The sequence below is a fragment of the Drosophila teissieri genome, chromosome X, assembly GCF_016746235.2.
Source record: "Drosophila teissieri strain GT53w chromosome X, Prin_Dtei_1.1, whole genome shotgun sequence".
Classification (NCBI taxonomy): domain Eukaryota; kingdom Metazoa; phylum Arthropoda; class Insecta; order Diptera; family Drosophilidae; genus Drosophila; species Drosophila teissieri.
The window spans coordinates 1,489,874-1,507,782 of record NC_053034.1 but is presented as its reverse complement, the minus strand read 5'-3'; the positions used below and the strand labels follow the sequence as shown (position 1 = coordinate 1,507,782).

The window sequence follows — 17,909 nt, the reverse complement described above, 5'->3', positions numbered from 1 at the left end:
TGCTCTGTTCACCGCGGGCAATCGACTTATCGATACGCCCAACCGTGTCATCATCGGACACCGCTATACGATAGTTGGAAAACTTAACCCGTTTGCTCAACTTTCTGCGTTATTAAGGTTTCATTAGCATTTCTCATGATTTCCAACTTGTTTAAAAAGCCAGTATGCATTTAATTTATTATAGTTTATTCCACTTACCAATAGACTTGTAATAACTTGTAGATCAATAAAAGAAATATAAAGTGCTACCATCAAGCACATAAGGGTTAAAGCCATATATCGGTATAACAGTCGATTTCGACACCGACTTTTGCGCATCTCTGAATCTGGCGGTCGCAAGTTTAATCAAGTTTCAGTTTTTTAAGTCAAATTTCAGTTTACAATTAGTTTTCCCAGAGCGAATCCCGTAAAATTGTTTATGTTGCCCAGTAACAAGTTAGAGAATCCAATACCAACACTAAAAACCAGAATACAAACGGATCTAGTGGCGTAATAGTAAACGTCATACCAACGCACGGAACAAAGTCTAAATTGGAAATACGATCATTGCGTTGCGAAATTTTGGCCAGCTACTACGTGGAGCCTAAAGATGCCTATAGATACGCGCGAGTTGATGGAGGCGATAGCCATCGTAGCGGACGACCGCAATGTCCGCGTCGCCGTGAAGCAGTCTGGCAAGGGAGCAGCTGTCTGCGCCGCCTGCTCCTTCGTGGGCGGCATGCTCCTGGGCCCCGTGGGTCTGGCGGTGGGCGGGACCGCCGGCGGAATCGCCGCATACAAGATGACAAGCGGTAAGTGAAGATGAAGTTCCGAATGGAGTCTCCTACATTTCCACCCTCCACCTCCCAAACAGGCAAATTCCGACCGCTGGGCGAAGTCATCCTAAACGACCTGACGGACACACAGCGAGAGCAGCTGGTGCAGCATGTGTCCAGGGCTGTGGCCGAGATACATCCCACCGACGTGGTGATGCTGCTGCCGCTGATTGTCCAGAACGCCTCCATTCAGCAGGCTGTGCTTAACACGGTCATGTCCTTTGTGACCAACGAGCTGCGCATGCAGATTGTCGACTGACCTGCTGTGCGGGCAAGTGGGTGATGGCCAGGTAACTGTAGAATTTGGACGGCTATCTCAGTCGGAACTTTTGTGATCTGATTAGGTTTATTAATAAATACTTTATATGTACATAAATATTTGGGTGTGAACGACGGTGGGAGCGAACTACTCCCACTCGACATTCACCTGCTCCCAGTCGTCAACAAACGGCTGGTCGATGGTGTTGATTAGCAGCCCGCAGAATAGACAATCCGCAGCGAGGATGTCCTCGATTTCGGTTTTCAGTTCCGCCCTCTTCCGCTGCAACTCCTTTGCCTGCTGTTTGCTAAGGGCACCCGACTGCGGTTGCGCCTGCGTTTGCACCTCTGCCTCCAGTTGCTGCTTTAGGGTGCCGAGGCGCCGACATTGCTCCTTGGTCAGCAAGGGCACAACTTGCTTCTCCAGACAGTCGCTGTGGAATTTGTGGCCGCAGATGAACATGAAGAAGGGCTTCACCAGCAGCATCATCTCGCAAATTTCACAAGTATCATGAGAATCAGCGGTGAGGCTGTGCTGGCGCAATTGCTGCAACTCGGCGGTGACGCGATCGGTCTGCTCCGTGGTCTCTGCCATTTCACGCTGCAGATCCAGGATTCGCTGATTGTAATCCTGTCAAGCAAAGAAACCGATTAGTAATGAGATTGCCTACATTATACATAATTTTACATACGCGCAGAGCATCACAGATCGCCTCCTTGAAGTTGTCAATTTTCTCAAAGTCTGCAAAGAACGGCAATAGGTCCTCGATGCGCAAGAGATCGCACTCCTTCAGAAGATTCAAAGCCTTTTTGACGTCGTTGGTTCCCTTGATGTCGTGGTATGCTGAAAGCAGACGAAAACCGATAAATAAACAATATGAGGAGAGAGCCCTGAGTCAACACACCTATGCGAAGCCAGAGCTTCCGCCGCATCTTGCTGTCCGACGGCCTTGAGGCGGTTTCCTTGGCCAGCTTCATGTCGAACGTGAGGGCCAGATCTACTGCAGAGATCCACTTGCGCAGCATGCATTCGAGGAACACGCGAGCTTCCTTCACGTTCAAGTCGGTGCACACTTTGTGGGCGTAATGGATGTCATAATGGACGAGGCTCTCATCGCGGCCCTGGATCTCGAGGTACTTCATCAGCAGCTTGGGCTCGTGTTCCGCGTACAAATGCAGCAGAAAATTGTGGATGGCGTCATTGGTCGTGTTTAGCTTGTATATGGCGAACTCGAGGTATCGCTGTGTCTGCTCCCGCTGCTCGCGAGTTTCCATGACGATGAGCGTGGGGACCAGTTTCTCCACCTCCAGTCGGGATCCCTGGGCCATTAGGGCGTCAACCGTGGGCTTTGGCAGCCTAGTTATCAGCTCAGGCGCGTACTTGTAGAAGAGTTCTGGATTCCGTTGATTGATCAGCGTTTGCAGTGCCTCGGCAAAACACTCGGCCTTAAGCTGCTGCCCCACCACTTCATCATAGTCGCCGATGGCGATGGCGAATTGGGCCATGTTGCGCGGATCAGCGTGCTCGGCAATCAGCTGCTGCACATCCTCGCGATTTTGCCGCGTGCAGGACAGGACATGGGTCTCCATCATGAACTCGTCGTACTCCGTCTGCCACGAGCTGCGCCAGTCCTCGACCTTGTCGGGCATGTTGATCTGGATGAGGTAGAGGTCAATTAGCCAGATGACCAACGCCTTAATGCTGTTCTTTCTGTCCTCGTCCAGCTCATCCGTTTCCACTGTAGTCATTCGGCTGAGGCGCTTCTTAACGTAGTTGATAATGGGTCGCTTGTCCGGCAGCACCATGAACTTCAAGCACACCTCCTCAAAGGACTTGTCCGTCTCAGCGTAATAATCGGCTGCCACCTGATAGGATCCGTCCGCGAAGGCGGCATCCGCCCGCTGGCCAAGCACAAGCTGCAGGTGCTCGGGATCCTCGGCTGCGTGTGCCGTTGCTAGCTCGTACTGTCCCTTGTCGAGATAGATGCGCCACACGTTCCGCTCCTCGCGCGTCACCCTGAGGTTGAACACGGTTTTTACGGTATAAACGTATATCGAGCCGGTAAGCTCGTCCCGTTCGATGCTCAGCGGTTTGCCCACTCGGGCCTCGTCGAATGCTTCCTGATAGACCTGCTCCTGGTTCAGCAGGCAGATGGCGCGTACGTGATCCGCGTACAGCAGCACGGCGTGGTACTCGGTCAGTACGAACGCTTTGGGAATGTTGAGACGCCGCTCGCCGTACGACAGATGCATTGTCTTCTCGAAGTCCAGGTTTATCAGTGTGTTCCCTATCAGGGTGGTGGCACTGTTGCCCTCGATGGAAAGCTAAATTTCAAGCTGTTAGCGCCAGGGGATATGCAACAAAAGCAACCACTTACCTCGCCCACACGGATGCCCTCACCACACAGCCACGCCCACTGCTTTGGATACTTGCTGTTGGGCGGAGCGAAGAAGCGGAGCTGCGAAAAAGTCAGATCAGTCTTGCGCTCCTCGCAGTGCGGCTCCTGCACTCCGCTCACATAGCCGGCGAATATTGCCTGCAGCGAACGCTCCTCTGCCTTAAGCGTCTCCTGGAATGTGTATATGCACTCGGGACTGGTGACCACGATTATGTACCGACTGCTGTTGGGCACCCGCAGCAGCTTGAGGCCCGTGATGGGGTACTTCGGACGGCCCAGACCCAGGTCGTAGAGCTGCTTGCGCTGGACATGACCGTCGGCTGCGGGATTCAGCTCGGTCTCGAAGATAAGGCCCCGACTAGTGCCGAGCAGGATGGGCCCCGTGGAGGACTCGTTGCCGTGGTACGGATTGAAAGCGACGGCCGTTATCTCGTGGTCCTTGAACTTCTCGATGCGCCGCACCTTCAGCTGCTGCGCCTGTGGCGACTCGAGGCAGTGGATGTACAGGAAGTCCGGAGAGACGCCAGCGGAAGCGGACTTTGGCACCAGAGCGATGATGATGTGATGGCCCGTGGGGTCCAGGAACATGCGAGTTATCTTGTAGCCGGAACCGGAGAGGTACTTCTCCAGCACCGCCTCTGCAAGGACAGGAAAAGTTGAAGGAGCGGGACCAAGAGCAAACAAGTGCACATACCGCCCGGTGGAATCGCGCGAGGCAGAAAGAAGCGCAGCAGTGTGGTCCGCTCCGGCGTGCCCAACAGGCAGACGAGCCAGTTCCGCGAGACGGCCAGGTGCATCAGGTCGCCGGTGCAGTTGCTGGGCACCCGGAGCACCATCTTGTGCCTGCTAAAGATTTCATCCTCCTCGTCCGTTTCGAAGGGATTGCCGGAGGCGGTGGCCACGTACGAGTTGGCGGCGGTCCCCGACGAATTACGCTCTATGCGGGGCAGGAACTTCGGCTGGTTGGGCATTGACGGGTCCATTCTGCTGCTTTTTTCTCCGCTGTTTACAATTTGTTCGACCAATACGCCCCAATCGGAGAAGTGATGGCACTAGCAGTACAGCTCGATAGCTATCGATAGCTCGATGACCAGTCAGCTGAATAATTATCGGCTAGCACTGGTAGGATATGTTATCGTTATCGACATTCAAAATTACATTCGTTACTTTTTTGAGTGCTTTCCATGGTCTTGCAATGCTAGGTAAACCCCAATTTGCCCCCCATTAAGCAAGCAAATACGCTTTTTTGTTTCGGTTTTTATTAATAATTAGTGTTTTCCTTGTATACATGTAATTATTTTATTTATATATATTTATGTTGGATGCGTGCTTTGCTGCCGTCGTTAAACATGTGTCCACATTTAAACGGTGCCAGTGCACTTGAGCATGCAGAATGCAATCCGTCATGATAAACATCTTTTACACTTCCTCTGACTCGATTTATATATTTTATGTGTTTTTCGATCTTCATTGCATCCCCGTTTTGCCTTTGCGTGAATAATGCTGACAGGGGATGTTGTTTGATTTTCAATAGGGTTAGTAATAGAAAATGTACAATTAGTTTGTATACATGTATGTTTGTATGCATGAAATGATTTTCTTGTGTTATTTGTGCCTTTTATTTACTAACGTGTAATTCTTTGCTGACTTTATGATAATTATTCATCTGCTTTCTTTCCTAATTTTTGTTTTGTTAATAAATTCGGACTTTAAAAGTGTTCGAAATTACATATATATTATTTCTAGTAAATCCTACAAAAAAAAAAAAATAGTAATAGTATTATTATTTTTAATGTTCTTTCAGGTTTCCTTCGAGTACAACTAATTTGCATATATTGTGCTTTGATTTGTATCGGTGAAGGACATGTCAGCGTGTATCAAGCGTGTCAAGTGTATCTATATCTGCATCTGGATCCGAATCCGAATCCAAATCCGAATCTCTGTCGGTCACCTTGGCATCCGAGAGTGCGCCGATGCTCAGTAAAATATGCATGTGAGTAATGTATAGCCGAAAGTTTGGAAAAATGCAAACGCATATACATCGTATTTGGCTATTAGATAAAATCCAAAAAGTTCGTTTTTCTCTTTTTGCTTTGCTTTGGTTAGCTTGTGGTTAAGCTTAAACATCGTTATCGCTTATTTGGCGCTATACAATAATTTTTAAAATTTAAATTTTGTAGTGAATCACAGATTTTTTGTTTTAAATACCGAAAAGTTAAATTAATAAACAGCGTAGTTCCGAAATGTATTTGGCTTTGGGCATATATGCAAGCATATGCATATGTACATATGTATGCCTGTACACATATAGAATAATATGTATGCACATGTATTGTGTATAATATAATTAATAATTTCGACTAATAATTTTCAATTATCTAATTTTCCGATTTAAGTTTTGTGTTCTAATTTGTTATAATTTTCCCTTTCTTATCGTACTGAATGTTTTTGTGATATGCGTTGCATTTTGTTCATCCTTTTAGTAATTTTACGCTTTTTTCGATTATTCAATTTTTTCAATTTTAATTTAATATTCAAATTCAAATTCAAATTTTGCTCACACATACATGTACAAGGTACTTGCGCATGGGAGAGTGACAGATAACAACAGATAAATAGATATTTAGATAGAATTTCTGGTGTCCGAACCATTTTGCATTTGAAGTAATGCGCAGGTTGTTCTTCGGGTGGGGAAAGTGCGTCAAATATGGGGTATACATATACGTTTCTATTTCTAAGAATATCTTTAAACGAACGTTAGAGCTATAAACTACATTAATCTGATTCAAAATCTTCTTATTAATGGTGCACATGTTATGCGGTACATATGCGTCTTTTTCATCAGTGTTTTTTGGCCATGCTAAATCCTTTCGAAAGAAATTCTTATGCTTCTGATTCTGCTTCTGCTTCTGCTGCTGGTTTGGTTCTTTTCTTTTTTCCTGGCTAGTATTTATAGGGTCGATAGAGGGGTCTCTTAAGTGTAGTGGTATTGGTATCCCTGAGCATTGGTAAGCTTCCCTGAGTTTTCCCGGTGTAACGATTTGTGGAGGCCGAGGTCGAAACAAAAGGGCTTTAAATAATAGCTAACAAATAAAGTGTATGTATCTGGTGGAGCGTAGTAGTTTGGGGATAAGGAAAATATAGTTTGTGGTTTGTTTTGCTTAAAATGATTTGTTTATTGTGTAACACATGCCAAAAAGTAAAATTTTGAATAGGTTTAATTGGATACATAAACAATACGTGTATAAAAAAGGCGCACAAAAAATAATACAAAAGTTCGCATTCACAGTTTCGTTGAGGTTCTAAACATAAATTTTGCCAAACAGACTAACTGTCTCGTTTGTAATAACATAATTAAAAATATAAACAGCCAAAATGGAATTTCGTACAAGAGAATTAAAAATTTCACACTTCAAAGATTTGTAAGATCACAGTTTGTTTTGCATTTGCATTATTTTTCGTTTTCGTTTTTGTGTTTGTTTTGTTGTTTCTGCTTTTCTTTTCGTATTCGTATTCGTTATTATTAAAAAAAGTTAATAAATGTAGTATGTCTTACAAGTTGTAACCAATTAAATACTAGCATAAACTGTAATTCCGTCCAAGTTCAGAATAATAAAGTATAAAACACATCTAAAATTAGGTTCTAAAATTAGAAAAAAAAAATATCATAAATACGTGTAAAGTAAGTGTAAGCGGAAGAGTTAATTCTAAGCTAAAATGAAAATGGGACTCCTGGGACCCTCAACTGGGGAAAGCAAAAGTGCCACACAGCTCATCCCGCTCATCCATTCCGTTCCCTTCGACTCCACCTATCCCCCCTTCTAACCTCCCCAACCTTAAATATCTGCATCTGTATCTGTAGCTGTATCTGTATCTGTGAGGTTGAATAAATTAATTAAGACTATGTCAGATCTACGGGCCGATAGCTGAGAACGTGCCTGCCAATATGCCATATTTTTAGGCTATATGTGCCATATGTTATATAGTATGCCATATGTCTGCATATGTAGTTTAACCTGGATGGATCTTTGCTTGTACGCTGATAAGGAAACCTCATGCTGACCAGTGATCACTGATCGCTGATCACCAATGCCTATTAGACTTCCAATCCCTAGTCGTAGGGCTATTGTTTCAGGGTAGCATGGCACAAAGAATACTAATTACTCTCCTACAACTGCTCCTATGCTCCTACTGCTTTACTGCAATCGGTACGTGTTAATGCCCCTATAACTATTATATTTTTTTTTTGTTTTTGTTTTGACAAGAATTCGGAAAACTCGCACTTGATGATGAGATGATGATATGCACCATGGGAGGTGTGTTGGTTGGAAGATTTTGTTGTTAGCTGTCTTTCCAGACGTTCCTGCAGTGTGTTCTATAGTATAAGGTGTAAATTGGTTAAATTTTAAGAAATTCCTGAGACATTGAATTGATACACATTCTTCGTACTTTTTTTTTTGTTTGACTTTAACATTTTCTTAACACAGATGCTATTGGGTGGTTTTTTGCACTTCCAGTCTGAGAAGGACAAATATGTCGCCTCATATTTGGCTGCCCCCTTCTGGTTGCATCTGTGCTCGATTGCTGGAGACGCAGATGCAACATGATCAGATATCGCTTCCTAGCTCGCAACGTGTGGCATGTACAATTTTTGTTGGGCAGTGCTAACTGTGGCCTTTTCTGATTCTGATTCAGGATTCTGATCGGAATAGCTACTCCCGTCACTAGATACTTTTCGATTTCGATTTGCTCTGCTTGCAGGCTGCACTTCGTTAAATATGCATTTCTGATCTGCTCGTCGGCGCTTATTACTTGTTAGTTAATTTAATTTCAGAACATTTGTACTTCGCTGGTAAAAATCACTGAGTTACTTTGCGGTTTTGTTTAATACGTTAATACGTTAATTCTTGATTTGCACAAACGTTTACAGCTCCACTATCTTCTATACACCAGAGACGTACTAGTACCGCGGTACTTTTGCTTGTGTTTTGTGTATATCATCGGCATATCGGCTTATAAATTGTATATGGTAAATGGTGTAAAGTATATACATGTATACATAGACTTTAGTATAGTTGTTTCTCTTCGCTTACGCGCACGCATATGCACATTTATCGTTTATACGCGTTGTATGTTATATGTGTATATGTGTATATAAAAAAATGATTTTAATTTCTGTTACTTTATTCGTCGTATTTGTGAATAAGTAGAAAAAATTACTTTCCTACTGCATACTTGATATTTTATCCCTGATAACGTTTTTCTTTTGTTTGTTGGTTGGTTTTTGTTTTTGTTTGTTTGTTTTTTTGTTTCTTGTCTCTTGTGTTTCTTGCTTTCTGCACGTTTCTCATCTTCGTGCCCCATCGACTTTTAACATTAGATTTGAATTAGGCTTACTCTAGTCTTATATATGAGCTACATTTACAGTTACGGCTCCCTCGAAAAAAAAATACACACATCTTATATAATCTAATCTGCCGCCGATCCGTAGGACCTTTATCTTTTCTTACTGGAATCCGACTCTTTAGAGAACGCACGTTTGGCGCAGCAGTTGGCAAATAAAATAAGTTTAATGCGCCTAAAACTAGTAAAAAAAAAAGTAGAGTGTACATTGTATGATTGTGTTTTTCTGGCCTGTTGCGGTGTGCGTGTGTTTCATATATGTGTGTGTCCGTGCTTAAACGAAAACAACGACAACAACCACATATATATTTATGCTGGAAGTGCGGGGGCGGCGGCGGCTGAGTACCAGTAGCGCCCGACAGGTGGCTTAGATTCTATTTTAGATTCGGTTGCGATTTCGGATGCAGCTTCATCTTTAGTTTCGGATTAAGTTTCAGCTGCAGATTCAGATTCATTTGCAGTTGCATGATATGTACCGTTATTGCTCCAACCGCTCCCGCCCCCAGGTCACGACCGCCCAGCATGTGTGTTGTGTGTATGTGGTTGTGGTTCTGGTTGTGTTGGTGTGTGTGTGTGTGTTCTAGTCCTTCGTTCTCTTCCCATTTGTTGTTGTCATTAATGGTAACATAACTCTAATTTCTAATAAGTATTCTGTAAACGCAACTTCACGCTGTTTGTATTGTGTGTGTTTTATATGTTTTATATGTTTGCATGTATGTATGTTTGTATGTTTGTATGTGGTGTTGGCCTGCTCGTGCAGCAGCTTCCAGAGGTATTTAAGATTTATCGAAATTATTTACACGATTCTTGAGGTATTGCACATGAAGCAGCGAAGGTGCTTCAACTACTAAGTAGGTGAGAGCAGCACAAATAACTAATAGTACGAATAGAGTTAAGATACACAAAAAAATAATCGTAATAATTACCTAACATAGGGATAAGAATAATAAAACAGTTGACGCCAAAATATGCCTAATATGCTTAATCGTTAATTAGCTAAGACCTAGTGCACGCTGGAGATCCAGATCCCTGATCATTTCTGGGTTTTCTCGGGGGGATCGTCGGTCCAGTGCGAAAACAATGGGCAAAGTATTTGTAGCTGGTCTTGGCTGCTGCTTCTCACTGGTGGTCGGTCATCCAACCGACTGATGGACTAACTGGCTGTTTGGCTGTCTGGCTGTCTGGCTGACTGGCTGACCGACTGACCACGTCTCTTTCGTTCTCTAAAAGATGGCGTTCCAACTTAGCTCCTATTGGATGCCCGGTGGCGGCTGTCCCAGCTCGCTGGTGAAGTCATACAGACTGGTGCGCGGATGGGACAGGCCGTGGTGGTGCGGATGCGGATGGTGGACATGTCCGTGCCCATGTCCGTGGCCCACCAGGCCGTGCTTGATGGCGGTCGTCTTGAGCAGCCGCTTCAGCATGCCGCTGGAGCCGCGATGCTGCAGGCTCTTGTGCGTGGTCAGCGAGTTCTTGGTGCGGTACCGCCGGTGGCAGAACTCGCACACATACAGCGTGTCCGACTGTTCGTGCTTGTCCTGGAAGTGGCGCTTCAGCGAGTAGTAGCACGAGAAGGTCCTGCGGCAGTAGGGGCACTCCTGCGGCTCGTTTATGCCGCCGCTGGTGGGTGGTGGCATGCGGAGCGGTAGCGGTGGCGTGCCCGCCTGGGTCACGGCTCCACCCGCTGTCGCCGTCTGGCTGCCAGGACTCGTGCTGTTGCTGTTGTTGTTGTTGTTGTTAGCGGCGTTGCCGTTGTTGCTGTTGCTGTTCGCGTTGTTGCCATTGTTGTTGTTGCCAGTGTTCACTCCACAACCCATGGAGGTGGAGGTGCAGAGATTGCTGCCCACACTGCTGCCCACGCTGCCAGGACGCGGCGGCGAGGTGGCGTGGCCCAGGACATGGCCGTGGGCGTGGCTGTGTAGGCTGTAGACGGCGGCGGCCAGACTCCCTTTCAGCGAACTGGTCGGCGAGATCAGGGCTGTGGGCGGCGAGGGCGGCGATGAGGTAGAACTGGTGGGCGAGGTAGCTGCGGAGCGGGTGATGCTGTGCGGTCCTGCACAGGAGATAAAAAAGAAGGGCGTTAGTTCGGTCGGACTGGCGTGGTTGATAGGGCTGTGTGGGTCTTATCAATTTGAGAACTGGTTTAGGCATATTTATTGGTTTTGATATTGCTATTGGTATTGGTATTGGTATTGATATTTATATTGCTTTTGTGGTTGGTTCAGGAAGTATGAAAATAAAAGTGCACGTTAAGGGGTGAAGATACATGGTAGACTGCCCCTTGGATCGACTCCCTTGCGGGGCGACAAGTTCCAAAAGGCGGGGGGATCGGGGAGAGTGGAGAGTGGACTTCAGGAGTACAGGAGTATAGGACAGGATAGAGGAAGATGTTTAAAATAAAACACGGTAGATAGTAATGCTTGAATGCTCTAATTTAGCACTAGGAACTTCCTGAATTGGATAAATTTAAATTAATTGCTAGCAGAGAGTAGAGGTAAAGCGTTATATAGTTGAATACTCGAATACATATGTGTGTAATTATAAAGGTAAAGATAAATGCATGTGTCGTTTCAAGTTCAGATTTAGGTTTTGCCACTACGTCGGCTATTCCGACCGTGGTTTCCGGTTCGTTGTGCTCTTTCTATTTTCTTTCTGCTTTTATGCTTTCTCCAGAGAACGAATCGGAAACGGGTCGAATTGAAAACGGAAGCGGTTAATTTTGTCGATGGCTTGATATGTTTGAACCTCGATTTTGACGGTTTTCTTTAGCATGTCTAAGCTTATATGTTATGTGCATATGTGTAGAGTTATGGCAGAGAAGGAATACTACTTAATTTTACTAACTGCTTTCCTGCTAAGATACCTTTTTAGGACCGAGCTTAGGTCGAGTTTCTGGTGGCGGCGTATGCATGCTTGAGCCAGTAACCAACTAAACTCGACGACGGTCTATGAACGCGCCATTTTGAGTATTTCAAACTGATCTGTACACTATACTCTGGTTACTACTTCGTAGGCGTAAATAGGGAAATTAGTCTATATAACAACCGATTTTGTACATATATACATACGAGGTACGAACGAGTTACACTACAAACCAAACAGTGTGCACATGCAATCAAAACACGTACGTGTGAATGAGTGTCTATGGGTGTATTTGTGAGCGTGTATGGGGGTATGTTTGTGGTGATGATTTAGGGGGTAGCAAGCAGATGAAGTCGTCGCCAAGGATTGAGGACACTTAAGCGAGCAATCAGCGGGAAGCGAGTAGCGAGTAGCTGTGAGGCAAAGCGAGTAGCGAGTAGCGTGTGGCGAGTGGCATGCAGAGAGATTAGCGAGAGCAAAGAATCAAAAGTAAAGCAATAAATATTAGTCTAAATTAGAAGCTATTCACATTTCGAATATGGATTTCAGATGTGTCTTGCGGGCATTCGCCCTTCGTTTTGATTCAATTCTGGTGATTTTAATTTGCATTTCGGTTGGTTAGATTGGTTTAGTTTTTGGGTTCTTTCGCGTGTTAATTAGGGAAATCTAACGAAACGAAAGCGGTAAGTAAATGATAAACTATGATTGCAGTAAGTAGTTGGGGCCCCAAATCGATTCGATGCATTAAGCGTGAAAGTAGCGTGGCGAATCTTGATTCGATTTACATATGTGTGTATATTTTTTCGTGGCCCTCCGACGTCATAAACTTACCAAAACAAAAAGTTAAATATTTGAAGAGACTGATTTCTAAGGAACTATTTGTGGTTGCAGCGTTCGTTATTCATTGTTTAGTTCTCTATTTTTCAATATATCTATTAATTGTTGAAAATAGTGTTGTTTTACATATGTGGGTAGTACTCTTGTTTTTTTTTTTATTTTTACAGTTGCTTCAGAGGGTTCAGTAGGTAATGAGACAGAGAAAAATAAAGAGAGAGGAAAGTGACAACAATACGAGTACCGGAAACGCAGATGCCAAGTCAACGCTGCGTTAGAGGAGCAGAGGTTCGAAGATCAGAAGTACAAAGGAGCTGAGAAAGGGGTGTTAGTGGGAGGAATGATATACCACCGCATCCGGGTGATTCTTTCGGCGACTTTAGCTGAAAATTTCCAAATCAATCAGGGAGGAGCGAGTTAGCTCTGGTCACTACGGTTAGTAAAACTTCAGATAGAGAGTGAATAGGAGGATAGATAGGTGATCGCCCTGTTGTTACGTCTAAAAGTGGCTTAGCTATGGAGTATTTCATGTTGTCGGACGTGTAAGCGAGTTCAATAAGATAGAGCGAGTAGGAAACGAAGAGATAGGCGGAAAGAGAGAGAGAGAGAGAGAGAGAGAGAGAGACAGAGAGAGTGAGAGTGAGCGAGCGAGCGACAGGGAGGTCGACTACAGTAGCGAGTGAGTGGGTCGTACTTACAGGTCGCAGATGTTCTTTGTACATGAGTGGTTGGTTGGTTAGATTATAGCTACGGCGAGTCTAGTGGAAAGAGAGCCAGATCGAGAACTGGTAGTAGAGTTCGGAGCGCGAATGAGCAGGCAATTTACAATGGTTTACAATATACAAAAGAGTACTTAGGCGGATGGTTGGCCAAAGCGGCGAGTTTAGACGAGGAGGAGAGTGCATATTTTTAGTGCCAAGCTGACCATATACTGACTGTGATTTTGCACAGTGGCTGGCCGGGTTAATTGTTTTCATCTAGAAACAATTTGTACAGATTAGAGCGTATCGCGAAGAAGGCGAAGCACGCTTAATGGATCGTTAGTGTGATTGGCAGGGAGGTAAAGGTACAGATATAGATACAGAGGAAGAAGAAATGCTTGTACAGACAGATGCAGATACAGCCGAGTAGAAACGGCTGGGCTCAGTAGAGAGTAGAGAGACAGTGTGTAGAACGTGGCCATGAGAGGGAGATAGCATGTATTGTACTAACTACGTATCGGCGCATGGTCGGATACTTGGCTACCAATGTAGTTTAAGATGTTGGGCTAACCTTTAGCAAGCGCGCGATCTTCTACTGACTGAATAACGAGTAGCGGGTGCGAGTAGAGAGACGCTGGTAGCGAGTGAATTTCAAGTTGCGGCACTGGCACTGGTACTGGCATTCTGGTACATCACATTACATCATCCCTCCGATTTGGTCAGATTGGCAAGATTCAGGAGTCTGCTTCTCTTGCATCCCGATCTCATTCTCCGCTCGACAAATTGTGTTTTCTTGTTTGGCATTTGGGTGTTGTTGTTTGGTAGTTCTTCTTGATCTGGTTGAGAAAAGCCGAGCCGCACAATGCCACGCCTTTCATTGTTCTTGCTTCAACATCTATAGCTCTAGGCACAAGTCGATCGGCAAACTGGGGACTTACTCCTAAGTTTTATTCTTGCGCCCTACTTTCATTATCAACTAACGTCGTCGAGTTATATGAGTTATATTGTATATGTTATAAATATATATGTATATATTTTATTGCTTCATAGTAGTTTATTTATGTTGCGGAAGAAAGCACGTTATAATCTGTCCAGTTGGTCTAGGTAGAGTGGAAAATTACGCAGATATTCAGAAAGGCAACTTGTGCGAGGTCCGTCCGCTTGTCCGTTTTGCGAACCAACAGAAACACGAAAATAGCTATAATTGTAAAATTGACTACGAGTACGTTGTATGAGGTATAAGGTAAAAGAAGGCCACAGAGTGTAAACAGTGTATATCCGTATTCTATATACTGGTCCATAGGCGTGAGTTGTGAAAAAGTCAGCAAGTCGATGTACAGGTTGATCCGACTAATCTAGGTCTAATCTAAAAGTGTTTCAAATGTCCCCATATAACTAGCTTACGTCTAATGTCTTTTTTTTTTAATATAATACGCGATTAATTGTATTGTTCGTAATCGTCGCCCCCTCCTAATTGAAATGGGGCCTACTCGTTTTGTTCGTCGTGTATAATAGATTGGTAGGTATGTATAGGTATGTATATATATCACTACATAATGGCATTGCTTTAAGTTTGAGCTTGGTTCTAGCCGAATATCTAGTTGCTCGTGGTGGCAATCGAAGGGCCGTGGCTGCTGCTGTGACTTTGACCGTGACCGTGATTGTGACTGACACTGTGACTGTGGCTATGACTGTGACTGTGACTGTTACGCTGGTAAAGGTAGTAGTCGTACAGGGTCATTATCTGTCGCTGCTGTATTAGCAGTTGGTACTGGTCGTTCAGCGGCATGAGTGGTCGCTTAGTTGGATAGATGGGCAGATCCTGGTGATCTGCCATCGGATTTGGATTTGAGGTAGAGGTCTGAGCCTGGCTTGGTGTATGGGGTGTATGAGTCGGCGTGGTAACGGTGGTCGGGGTCGGGGTCATGGTCATGGTCGTGCTGGCTTTCATCGCTGTTGATTGTTGCTGTGGCTGTTGACTTTGCTGTGGCACGCTGCTAAGGCGGCCCGGCAAGGGCTTTAAGTCTCAGATCGACGAGTTGAATTGGTTATAGAGCTTAATGTCCTTCATCTCCATTTCGCCGGGACGGGACTTGTGGTACGTGTAAATGTGCGTCATGAGCGAGTTGCGGGAGCAGTAGACGCGCTCGCAGATGGCGCAGCGGTACTCCTCTTGGCGCACGGCGTGCTTGTCGGCAATGTGGCGCTTGAGCGAGGCTTTCGAGCAGAGGAGCTTACCGCAGAGCTGGCATGAGAAGAGTTTCTTGGGCGAGTTTCCTGCAAATTGGTGGATTGGTGGATTTGGGTTTGGTATGATTGGTATTTGGTATTGGTATTTGGTATTTGGTTGTAGCCTTATCCTAACTACGGAAATTGACCGATATCTTAGAGTATTTTTTTTTTTTTTGGGACTTGGTTGCATCGGACCATTCGTACGCTGGGTTGGAGTAACTGAAATGTTTCTAATGAATGGTGCCCACACATGAATTGCCACCGGGCAGTGCGGTGAACTGCACTGCGGGTGTGTGTTCGAGTGTTTGGCATATGTGGCAATGGTAAAATACATAAATAAATAACATTACATATACATACAAGAGGTAAATAAAAGGTATAGGTATATATCGCTCGTCCAGTCCCAGCTGCACCACCTTCTCCTCCATCCCTGCAACGGATTGGGGCAAGCGTAGTGTGCTGGACTGGACTGGCCTGGATTGGATTGGATCTGTGTGGAGTGGTGCTCCACCACCGGCGGTGATGAGTGGCCCGTGTTATCGACTGACAGTTAACAGTTACGGTTACAACTAGCGTTATCAGTTTAGTGGGTAGTGGTGGGTGGTGGGTGGTGGGTAGTGGGTGCTAGGTGGTGGAAGGTGGAAGGTAGGCTGACATTGGATTAATATAGCGATCTGGTGTTAGGCCTCGGGCAACGACGGGGACGAGACTGAGAGCGGCCATGCCAAGGTTAGGCGGCATTCTGCGCTCGATGGGTGGTGGGTGGTGGTCGGTGGTCGGTGGGTGAATGAGGTGGAGCGGAGTGGACTGAATGAGTTTGCCCACCACCAGACACTCGCACAGATGGCGTGGACTCAACGGCGTCACAGGTTTGGTAGTCGGGATCAAGTCGGGGCCGTGGAGAAGGGGGGCATGGCATGGGAGAAGGGGAGATTGCAAAGTGGACACTGAATCAAAGAAGCGAGAGCCCCAAGTTCCCCGTTCCCCGTTCCCGTTTCGCAGTTCCCAGTTCCCAATTTCCGGTTCCGGTAGCAGGACAACCGGGAGGGGTTAAGAAAGAAATCCTCGGCACATACAAAGGTTCACTTATATACATTCTATTTATTTAAATAATAACACGATATCATTTCTGTTTTAATTATGAAAATACTTCGTTTTCCTTCTGTCTGTCTGTCTGAGTGTGTGTGTGTGTGTTGGTGTGTGTGTGTGAGTGTCAGCGTTGTGTTTCCGTGTGTGTGCGGGTTTCATTTGACTGATTTCAATGATCTTGCTTTCCGATTTACGTATAACGAAATGAATGGGTTTGGTTCGGTTCGGATTTGTTTTTGTTTTCGTTTTCGTTTTGGTTTTGGTTTTGCTTCCTTAGAGTTTTCTGGTTGACACTTACACAAATACATAAAATTATTAATTATTTAATTTGTTGTTATTTTGTTACTTTGCTTTGCATATATATGTGTGTGTAGGAGTGTATTTAATCGGCTTGCCGCTTGGGTTAGTTCTAGTGCTGGCACCTTGCTTATATATGTACAAGTGAACGTACAGGAGACAAAAATGTACATTTCTTACTAGGCTAGAGTGGAAAACTTAATAGTTTTTTTTATTGTAGTTTGAGTTCGAGTTGAAGTTCGAGCTTATGGGAAAAACAATTCGGAATTGTCGCCAAAGGAAACTTCTGTCTGTTGCTTTTGTATTCATACTAATGGTTTTCGGTTTTTTGGTTTGCTGGTTTTCTGGTTTACTGGTCTTCTGAATTGACTTGATCTTTGATCGGTGTGGCTGTGGCTGTTGTTGTGGTTGTGGGTGTGGTTACGGTTATTGGTATGGGTTATATTTCTACCGCTCTAAGTATGCAAGCGTTTGTGTACGAGTGTTTTTCCAACTAGATGAGATATTTTACTGAATTGGCTTCTCCTTGATTCTGAGCGTAGAAAGGAGCCGAATGGAGCAACTTGGACCACCAGAGTCCACGTCCATGTCCACTCCGCTTCCTTTCTACACTCAACACCGTTTGGTTTCGGTTTAGTTTGCGTTTGCGGTTGCGTTGCAGTTTCTATTTCTATGCATATTCGATTGAATGTTGGGGTAAGCCGTCATTTACTCGTACTTCCTCGGATTTGCTATTTTACTTATGTATGTATAGCCATGTAGTTACTGCACTGTTACTGTTACTGTTACTGTAGTTTAGTTTATTTTTTAAATATCGCGTATTGTAATTGTAATTGTAGTTGTTAATGTAATTGTAATTGTAAGCTTTATGTGGCTTGGAGCTAATGGTTCATTGGATAATACGGTTCAGTATGCATACATTCACTTAACTGGCAAGGGGCAAAGGGCAAGGGTCAAGGGATTTGGGAACTTCTGTTAGGGGAGGCTGTGGGAACATCTATACGAATAGGACAAAAATA

General features: G+C 44.8%; 3 protein-coding genes and 1 pseudogene across 4 annotated transcripts in view; 1 reads left to right on the top strand and 3 right to left on the bottom strand.

Moving 5' to 3' along the window:
• Window positions 1-301: 301 nt before the first annotated feature.
• LOC122624503 (protein C19orf12 homolog) lies at window positions 302-1,191 on the top strand. Its single transcript, XM_043804102.1, has 2 exons — window positions 302-791; window positions 854-1,191. Exons 1-2 carry the CDS (start codon window positions 590-592, stop codon window positions 1,072-1,074), a joined length of 423 nt encoding a protein of 140 aa, XP_043660037.1. The 5' UTR covers window positions 302-589; the 3' UTR covers window positions 1,075-1,191.
• On the bottom strand, window positions 1,150-4,518 carry LOC122624496 (vacuolar protein sorting-associated protein 18 homolog). The gene is made up of 5 exons (XM_043804090.1): window positions 4,167-4,518; window positions 3,452-4,110; window positions 1,979-3,398; window positions 1,766-1,917; window positions 1,150-1,704 (listed from the first exon to the last, which is right to left on the bottom strand). The coding sequence occupies exons 1-5, from the start codon at window positions 4,453-4,455 to the stop codon at window positions 1,222-1,224; spliced, it is 3,003 nt and encodes a 1,000-aa protein (XP_043660025.1). The 5' UTR covers window positions 4,456-4,518; the 3' UTR covers window positions 1,150-1,221.
• A 2,652-nt stretch (window positions 4,519-7,170) lies between these two features.
• Window positions 7,171-17,909, bottom strand: part of LOC122624497 (broad-complex core protein) — an 81,806-nt gene continuing 71,067 nt past the window's right edge. The window contains exon 9 of one of the 2 annotated variants that reach the window (XM_043804093.1): window positions 7,171-10,928. In XM_043804093.1, the coding sequence (XP_043660028.1) occupies window positions 10,126-10,928 (803 nt within the window). In that variant the 3' untranslated portion in view covers window positions 7,171-10,125. Of the gene's footprint in view, window positions 10,929-14,955; window positions 15,550-17,909 lie in introns of those variants that run through there. The other variant, XM_043804096.1, reaches the window with a different exon arrangement.
• Window positions 16,532-17,490, bottom strand: LOC122624504 (annotated as a pseudogene).